Source organism: Echeneis naucrates, chromosome 9 (assembly GCF_900963305.1).
Source record: "Echeneis naucrates chromosome 9, fEcheNa1.1, whole genome shotgun sequence".
NCBI lineage: Eukaryota > Metazoa > Chordata > Actinopteri > Carangiformes > Echeneidae > Echeneis > Echeneis naucrates.
This window is the reverse complement of record NC_042519.1, coordinates 7,971,901-7,981,456: the sequence shown is the minus strand read 5'-3', so window position 1 is coordinate 7,981,456 and position 9,556 is coordinate 7,971,901. Positions and strand designations below refer to the sequence as shown.

General features: G+C 40.7%; 1 protein-coding gene across 2 annotated transcripts; it reads left to right on the top strand.

Annotated features, from left to right (window-relative positions):
• The first annotated feature begins 1,061 nt into the window (after positions 1 to 1,061).
• On the top strand, positions 1,062 to 7,815 carry vps33a (VPS33A core subunit of CORVET and HOPS complexes). 2 transcript variants are annotated; one of them, XM_029510645.1, is made up of 13 exons: positions 1,071 to 1,218; positions 1,541 to 1,606; positions 1,744 to 1,871; positions 1,977 to 2,163; positions 2,419 to 2,535; positions 2,678 to 2,852; positions 4,280 to 4,473; positions 5,157 to 5,283; positions 5,582 to 5,649; positions 5,819 to 5,956; positions 6,111 to 6,248; positions 6,351 to 6,519; positions 7,208 to 7,815. In XM_029510645.1, exons 1-13 carry the CDS (start codon positions 1,117 to 1,119, stop codon positions 7,399 to 7,401), a joined length of 1,803 nt encoding a protein of 600 aa, XP_029366505.1. In that variant the 5' UTR covers positions 1,071 to 1,116; the 3' UTR covers positions 7,402 to 7,815. The 2 variants fall into 2 exon arrangements, with proteins under 2 accessions (XP_029366506.1, XP_029366505.1); XM_029510646.1 differs by lacking the exons at positions 4,280 to 4,473; positions 5,157 to 5,283 and having other exon boundaries at positions 1,062 to 1,218.
• The last annotated feature ends 1,741 nt before the right edge of the window (positions 7,816 to 9,556 follow it).

The window sequence follows — 9,556 nt, the reverse complement described above, 5'->3', positions numbered from 1 at the left end:
AGAACCGCAGCCCTATTGACAAACCACCGAGAGTTCAATAAGATTAATGAGCGTCATTAATTATGTCCACTTTATAAGGAATCGCAGCCTTGTGCATTTTCAATTTAGATGGATATGATTTCAGTAGAATTGGGTTATTGTTCTATTTAATTCTATCTCTAAAGACGTTTTGCTTTTTATTTTGCGTTTGTTTCTATCATCCATAACTATAGGCCTTCAGATATCCCAAAGGCCTAGTACATTTGTCAAATTTAAATGATATACTACTGCTACTACTACTACTACTACTACTACTATTACTACTACATACTTCCAGACTTCTTATCGCAGATAAACTTAGTCGACCCACAAAATTTACGATACTGTCTTACCACTGACATGAGTCAATACAGACCTATTGTTCTGGAGCGGCAATTTATCCCCAGGAACCGCTGAATTTCTGCCATCTGTGTTTCAATTACAGACTCACACACAGTTGGATTCCTGCGGTGCACACATTGCGCCATCTAATGGAGAAAAACTTAACTGCATCCAATAATGGGTGAAATGTGCCACTTTGTGTTATTACGGGGTATATTGTTGTGTAACAGGATTAGAATTAGCACAGAGTAAAGGAAAGGTACAAACACTGCTCAGATTTAGGCTACATGAGGCAGTTAGGATTGTGTTTGCCACACCTACACCGAAGACTACATGCCATGTAAGATAATGCACCCTTCCTACTTCCGTGTTCGTTTCCGTCCTTGAGAAAACTAAAGACGGATTATTGATATGAGTATGCACGTCACTACTCAAAGTCTGCGCATAAATATTAAAGACTTCTCATCCTATCAAATGTGGCGGGGATGTAACTTTCCTCAAATCGACTTTTGATGAGGCGCCTACTACGCATGCGTCACACGAAGCCGTCTCTGGAAACCGAAGATTGACGGGATGCTGTTGTTAATCATGAGTGAATATACTGTAAAACCTGGAGAGGTGGTGCAGGCGGAATATGCTCAGTTCACAGTGTCTGCATCGTGACGTGAACTTTCTTAACCATGCAGCCTCCCTGGTCACGTGATCGGGGAGCAGCCGCTGAAGTCACCTGATTAGCTGTGTCGCTAACAAGGAAACATGGCAGCCCACTTATCGTACGGCCGAGTTAATCTAAACATCCTGAGGGAAGCAGCACGGAAAGAGCTTCGCGAGTTTCTGGATAAATGTGCGGGAAGCAAGGTAATGAAAACAGACAAACCTGCAAAACACGGCCGACAGCGACAGGAAGCTAGTCCCTTTAGCCTTCACGTTAACGCTTTCATGTTGACTTGTCAGGAGGCGGACATTATTCCTAATATTAGATCTTTTTAAGGGTTACTTATGACTGGAGTGAAACTGTGGATGGATAACACTAATTCCTACACCACAGCTCCAGGCCTGTGTGCTATAGTTTTGGCTGCACATGAATTTAGAAAAGCAACAATCAGCTAATCACAGCTGTCAGTGGCCATGAGAAGGTTGCAGGTCTTGTTTCTGAACCGAGTGTCCTGCTGCTCTTCAGGCCATTGTCTGGGATGAATACCTGACAGGACCTTTCGGACTGATAGCGCAGTACTCCCTCCTGAAGGTAAGGGGTTGACTTGCTGTGTTGAATAGTACTTTTAACAGGCATGCTACAAGTGATGTACCTTTTATAGTGTAGCGTAGGGTTAGGTTCATGGTAGATACTAAATAAAAGTTGCATACGTGTCCCCATGTTTTTAGGAACATGAAGTGGAAAAGATGTTCACCCTCAAGAGTGGCAGGCTCCCCTCTGCCGATGTCAAAAATATCATCTTCTTTGTCCGTCCCAGACTGGAGCTCATGGACATCATTGCCGAGAATGTGTTCAGGTTAGTTTATTTGTCTCATGCTTTCAGACAGAGTTTTTTTTTTTTAACAAGTTCTGTTGTGAAGCTGAGCACTTGAGCACATTGTCCTGCGTTGTGCCCCTTCAGTGAGGATAAGCGACATTCATCAGTTGACTTCCACATTTTGTTTGTGCCGCGGCGGAGCATGTTGTGTGAACAGCGGCTAAAGGAGCAGGGTGTGCTGTCCTCATTCATCAACATTGATGAGTATATCCTGGACCTGATTCCCTATGATGGTGACCTACTCTCCATGGAGTATGAAAGTGCCTTCAGGGTGGGTACATCCCAAATGTACACTGCTGTTTAATGAATGACGCATGTGTTATTAGACAGTGAAGATCAGAATTCATATCAGCGGCTTATCAACCATAATTTAACCATAATAATATCTTGACAAAGTTATTGTTGTTGAAGCAATTTGTGAGGTCTTTTGAATTAATTCAATACATCATTTTGTACCTCATTGATTTGTACCTGTGCTGTATTTTTCACAGTAATAGCTTATTTTCATATCGGTTTTCTCAACCAGGAGTGTTACCTTGAAAATGACCAAACAAGCCTTTACCACACAGCCAAAGGCCTCATGACCTTACAGGCACTGTATGGCACTATTCCACAAATATATGGGAAAGGAGAATGTGCAAGGGTGAGTATGGTGTGAGGCACAATAATTCTGTGAAAAGTGTTAGGTTTTGTGCATTGAAACTGATAGTTGCAGATTGGCAGATGCTCAGCAGCAGCCAGATAAATGAATTTGTTTGACTAAGAGTTTTTCTGCTTGTTTTCAGCATGTTGCTAACATGATGCTGAGGATGAAGAGGGAGTTTGCCGGCAGTCAGAATCAGATCCTGCCAGTGTTTGACACGCTACTCCTCCTGGACCGTAACGTTGACCTGCTGACCCCTCTGGCAACACAGCTCACCTATGAGGGTCTCATTGATGAGATCTATGGAATCAATAATGGTCAGAAATTTGTATTTTTTTTTCTTCTGAAAGCTCTCATTTGCACAAATTTAACCCAGAGACAGTGTTTTAAGTGATGAAATATAAACAATTTCTCCAGTTATAACTGAAAACTTTAATGCTTCCACACATTTAAGCAAAAACATAACAATAAAACAATGAAACATACGTCCCACGACATTGGTGGAAATATCAAATCCACTGTAAACTTTTTCATTTCTTCTCTCCCCATGCTCTTTGGTTTTCCACCGATTACTGACATCTCCATTGAAGTACATGATAGTCAACCTCTGTGTTGAGCTCAGTGAGTGACTTAGCACTTAGTACTCAGATGGCCGCTTCACTGGTGGGGGGGGCGTGCATTATTAGTGACCCCCTCATAGAACTTTCCCGACAGATATGTTCCTTTTTATTCCGGGGGGGAAAAAAAAAAAGACTGGGGTTCGGTCTCTATGGAGACGTTCAGTCTCTTGTCTCATCTAGTCTTTAGTCTCTGGGTCCATTCTAGTCTTTCGGGAGGGGGCAGGGAGGCAATCTCTGGAGCGGGGGTCCGTAGTTGCTACTCTCTGCAGGGGTCCGGCCGGGTCTGGTCCGGTCTCTGGAGTGGTGACATCACTGCTCTAGTCTGGTTTGGCCCAGTCTAGGAGCTGGGGGGGGTTGGTGTTCCTTGCTGTAGCCCAGTCCAACTTAGACATGTTCAGGTGCCCACACTGGAAATGGAGCGGTGCCCTTCTTGTTGTGGGGCTACAGCGCTAACCACTGCACCACCGTGCCGCTGAGGTCACCAGGTACATTTACATCAAGTCACCAATCAACCTAGAGATGTTCAGGTGCCCCCACCAGGAATTGAACCGTGCCCACTACACTCAAGTCACCACATTAATTTATTCTTTCATTAATTCATTTATTTATTCATTCATGGGTAGGGGGGCGTGCATTATTAGTGACCCCCCCCCCCCCCCCCACACACACACACACACCTTGGAGCAGCACAGATACATTTTTTTTCCCGAAGGAAATAAACCCAAACATTTGTGTAAAATGTCGGCCAGTTCCGTGTTATTCCGTGTTTATAATGAATTCAATTGTTTCGTGATCACAGATTTACCGAATGCCGAAAGACCGAGCTTGGCATGAGCAAATGTAACGTGTTTAAGGACATGTATGTTTAATCAATTTCCCCTAAATAGTCTCTTGTCTTCAATTTCTTGCAGTCAAGTCGAGCTTTGTGTGACTATTTGGCTCCAGCCATTTTCATGAGGCTTTTTTTGTCAACACCTAAAAGAATTTTGAACATCTTATGATTCATGCTTAGACATGAGTTTTTCTTGAGTTGTGCTTAGCTATACTCTTACAAAATGGCATTAAATATATATATTTTTTTATTCCTGATATATTTATTTTAATGACACCTTTTGCATTTTCAGGTTACGTCAAGTTGCCCCCTGAGAAATTTGCACAGAAAAAGCAAGGTGAAGCAAGTAAAGATTTACCCACAGAACCTAAGAAGTTACAGCTCAACTCAGCAGAGGAACTGTACGCAGAAATCCGGGACAAAAATTTTAACGCTGTTGGGGCAGCACTCAGCAAGAAGGCCAAAATTATTTCGGCTGCCTTTGAGGTTTGTCCTGCATTAACTGTGCCTTTTGTACTGTAATAACCTGCTGTAGTATGACTATAATCTAATGTTTCCTTAGTGATGTAAATGTTAAAAATAATTGCTTAAAATGCTACTTTCCTGAAACTACACAACAACACCCACTTCCTGAGCAAATCTAATCTGACCTGATTTTAATCTGTGTGGTATTTAAAAAAAAAAAAGGGTTACAAAAGAAATCTATGAGAAAAAGAAGGTGATGACAATCACCAAAAATAAGATAAAAAGCCAGTTGTTCAAACAGAATGTCTCCCCGCAGAGCACATTACCATTCTCTCATCAAGTCAGAAATCAGAAACACTGGCTCAAAGACAAATTACATTAATAGACGCTTGAAATTATGTAGCATCCGGATAATTCTGGTCCGCAAAACCTTTTCAAACGAATTGATTTCAGGAACATCATTGATTTGGTGATTTTGGTTAGAGTTTTGTGGGAGTTGAACTTTAAATAAAAAAAGTGAGGACTGTTTTGCCCACAAATGTAATAATATAGAGAGTCAACAGCTTGCAAGTCCTGTTTTTAGTACATTTAGAATTGTCTGCTAGTTTCATAATTTCAATTAATCTGAGTCATTTTATCAAATCTATTTACATTTCAGCAATACAAGTGATATATATTTTTGTTATTGTTGTTTTATCTCACAGGAAAGGCATAATGCCAAAACAGTGGGAGAAATAAAGCAGTTTGTGTCTCAGTTGCCTCACATGCAGGCAGCACGAAGCTCACTGGCTAACCACACCTCTGTAGCCGAGCTGATCAAAGACATCACCAGTGCGTAATAACCCCACATTTTCCTCATCAAATCTTACACCATCATATTCTTTTATTTAGGTCAGACTTTTACAACATATTTCATATTTTCAAAATATAGCTCAGAGATTCTTAAAAACTTGGGGGGAAAAAAAAGAAACTTGTTTTTTTTTTTTTTTTTTTTATACTGTTAATTATCAAGTTCTCTCCCACTTTTTTTCTTTGTTTGCTCTTGTTTATTTTGTTGCTATTTTATATTTAAGCTGTCAAATACTTTTGTTATTCTATGATAAAATTTAAGTAAGGTCTCCTGTTTCAGCATCTGAGGCGTTCTTTGATAATCTAACGGTGGAGCAGGAGTTTATGACTGGAGTCGACACAGACAAGGTAAAGATCTATTTATTATAAGGCTTATTATCAGCATAAATATAAATACACCTAATGCATCCTTGAAAATGACAACATAATGTATGGCATTTTTTGTTATCGGTTTAAATTTAGACAGATTGAGTCAAAATAATTTATGATTTCACCACAATTTCATTTGATCATCCAGGTGAACACATATATAGAAGACTCCATTTCCCAGAAGGATCCATTGATCAAGATTCTGCGTCTGGTGTGTATGCAGTCAGTCTGCAACAACGGCCTCAGGCAGAAAGTGTTTGACTTCTACAAGAGGGAGATTCTTCAGGTACATCCCAGATTTGTTTTTGGTAGTTGTCTATGCAGTGAGTATAGTGAGGATCTGATGTATGCCATGGAGTTTTTTGTTTTTAACTTAATTGTATTAAAACTGAAAGGTGAGAGATCTTTAAAATTATGCTTTTGCTTTATTTTTTGTCAAGACCTATGGTTATGAGCACATACTAACACTGAACAACCTGGAGAAGGCGGGCCTTTTGAAGCCCCAGATAAGCTCAAGGAATAACTACCCCACCATTAGGAAAACCCTTAAATTGTGGATGGAGGATGCCAATGAACAGGTGTGGTGTAAATATTGTGAAAAGGAGAAAGAATTTGGCAGTTAAACATTCATTTTTAAAGGTTTTTAAGGACCCTGATTGTTATTTTCTTTTTTGCTGCAGAACCCCAATGATATTTCCTACGTGTACAGTGGCTATGCTCCTCTAAGCATCCGACTGACCCAGGTTTTGGCCAGACCTGGGTGGCGTAGCATCGAAGAGGTGCTGAAGATGCTCCCAGGCCCTCACTTTGAGGAGAGACAGCAGCTGCCTGCTGGTCTTCATAAGAAACGTAAGGAGCATGACAAACTAGGCCTGCTGTTTGGCCTGATGCTTATTGAAACAGAATAAAAGTAAACAGGCTCCTGCCTGGTACATGTAGATAAGACACAGGCTTTGTTTCCGTTGAGTCAAATGCAGGACAGCAGCAGATTGATGGCACATTAGCTGACGATTCCCCAGCACCACTGGCGGTGTTTGTTTGACTGGTTTGTCTGTGCTGAAGAATAGCGTAGATAAAAATACTGTGTTTGATTTGACAGTGACCACCATGCTCTCCTTCAAGTTCTCTCTATCTTTTCATCTTGGTCAGTATAAGCTGCTCCCCTCGTGTGAATAACGAATTTCATTATGCACTCAATATGAAATGTGCTAATTAGGACTGTGAGTTTGGGCATTACACAGTTGACTTGTTTCTACATGCCTGCTTTAAATTGGATCAGAAAAGGTGATAATAGAAGATTCTAGTCAGGGCAGGGTAAAAGTTAAATTAGTGTTTTCACTTTTCGTTAGCCGAGGGAACTTGCCTGTCTTTTATACGCAGCTGTGTTTTGTTAAGGCTTGTAATAGTAGAAGCTTGTTGGATTTACTATTTCAGAAATATCTAATCAAAACTGTGCTCAAAATGTCCCTTTTTAAAAATGTAACTCAGATTTTAGAGTTTGCGGGAGTGAAATGTGTTTCTTGTCGCTGTCATTCAGGCCAGCAGGGGGAGAACCGGACAACGCTGGTGTTCTTCCTCGGAGGAGTGACCTACGCTGAGATAGCTGCTCTTCGTTTCCTCTCTCAAATGGAAGACAGTGGGATGGAGTACATCATAGCCACCACAAAACTCATAAATGGTACAACTTGGATCAAATCCCTCATGGACAGGCCTGAATCTCAGGCCCCCTGAGTCACCTGCACATACACTTGGCCACATCAACCGTCCCATCCATCACATAATCCCAGCTGCTGTTTTCATGTTCCTGTGCTTCAGGTGTTTCATTGACGTCACTACTGGATAAACAGCAACGGGACCCGTAAAGGTGCCCTGTGGAGTTTCTTTTTGTAAACAAATTTTATTTTAACTCTGTTTCAGATTAAAACATTGTTGATCTTTGAGGCTTTGCAACTATGTTGAATGCATTTCCTTCTCGGTAAACCTTTATTTAAAAAACATTTGAATTTGTATTACCTTTTTTTGTACATTAGCACAACCAACTCGAATAGTGTAAAGCCAGGAGCAGGACTCTGTATCGTTTTGCCTGCTGCCTCATGCATGATCATGATACAAACCAAGCGCTGAAAAACTATAAAAAAAAAAAAACCTTCAAAATGCTTTTCAAATGGTCATGGTGTCTCCATTCTCCAGCCCAATAATACATAACACATCTTACCGTTTACGTACATCCCGTTGTCGCTTAAGAAGCTGCCCTGTATATATGTATGTAACTCTTGAATGTGGAAGATTAAAGAAAAACTTTAATTTCCATTTGTGCTGTTTTTTTTGTTTTGGGTCTTTTGTTGGGATAAAAAAATGTGAAATGAGTCTTGGTTGTGTGAGAATCCATTTTGACCATAGTTTTTTATATTTATTTATATTTTGGACAGACAAACAGATTGAAATCAGGCAGAGCAGAGGAAAGGCAGGGATGCGGAGTGTATCCGTCAGCAGTGGTCTAGCTCTCTGAAGGAGCAATTAGCGCAGTAACAGGCCTCACGATCAGCCGATAATGGCCCTGTGCTGTCTGGAGAGCTCAGCCCATGGCAGCCCATGATTTGACAGCGCAGGACACTGATTGAATTAGGAGGCCATTTGCGCCATGTTCCGGTAGAGGAGGACTGTGCTGCATGAGGGTGTTTGATCTCTGTTTCAGTCAATACCGTCTCCGTGCCTTACACTATGAGCATAGGGTGTCCTGCTGACAGCACTCAGATATTTTGGTGAACTCTACTTTGGTAAATCTATGTTAATTTCCTGTCACTTTGATTGGTTAAAATTGAATAAATGTTAATATTGCCTGATGGCCTGAGTCTTACAAGACAATTTCTTTGTTTGAGGAGCAGGTGCACTGAAGACTTAAACTCCCATTAGGTCATTCCCAGGAGAGTCAAATGCTTGTAATCAGTTATTGCTTTTGGCTCCTCCTCTGCCATAAGAGCTTGAAATGCTCAAGGCAGCACACACCAACTTGGACTTCAGGGCTGGAAGCACAGGAGTCCACTTTCTCATCAGTTCCTGCCTTGCTCCATCAACACCAAGGTACGATTGGTTTTGATCTTGATTTTGACACATGCTCGTTTTATTCAGTTTAAATCTGACAAACCTTTTCCAGGACAGGTCTTTAAACAAGACAACTGATTACACTGTACTAACGTTTCTCATAGAAATAGTAACTACACATCTATTAATTCATTCTGTTTTACTTAGTAAGTTGAATTCTGATGTCTCAAACATATCAAACATGTTAACAATTTACGTTGTTTGCGACAAACAAAGTGGATCAATAATTAACCCACTTGCTTTGCCAATGCTCCCTCTTTAGCTGCTACAACGCAAGGAACTCAAATACAAATAAACATGTTTGTTACACAAAGTGCTAAAAAATAATATAGAATTAAACAGCAACATAGATTGAGTTATCCAAACTTAATTCTCAGAAAAAAAAATTGTTTATCTTATTCTTTGTTTATGTAATTACCTAGAAATGTGACACTATCTTTGTTGATGTAAACTTTCAGGCGAGTTACTTTGGTAGACATAAAAGTTTGGATGTTGTATTCTATTTTGAGATTTGACAAATACGTGTGTTTGCAGAATGGGTCGAGGTGAGAATATGGGACAAATGACTCGAACTGATCTCCGGCAGAAGATACAGCAGGAGCCTCTAGATGTGGAGCCCTTGTTCATCCGCTTCCTCCGGACATTCAAGGAAATCCTCAAATTTGTCCTCTTCAGCTACACGGTGCTGTTTGGTGCTTTGCTCCTCGCCAGATGGACCACTTATTTCATGGTGGGGAAGTAGAAAGAAAGCGACTGTTGAAGAACGAGCCTGTTCTTGCACTTA

What these genes read in the sequence shown, in the direction of transcription:
- vps33a (XM_029510645.1), top strand. Translation starts at nt 1,117, where the DNA reads ATGGCAGCCCACTTATCGTACGGCCGAGTTAATCTAAACATCCTGAGG. An exon ending in CGCAGTACTCCCTCCTGAAG is followed by an intron (nt 1,607 to 1,743) that starts GTAAGGGGTTGA and finishes CCATGTTTTTAG; the next exon opens with GAACATGAAGTGGAAAAGAT. An exon ending in ACAAGAGGGAGATTCTTCAG is followed by an intron (nt 5,957 to 6,110) that starts GTACATCCCAGA and finishes TTTTTTGTCAAG; the next exon opens with ACCTATGGTTATGAGCACAT.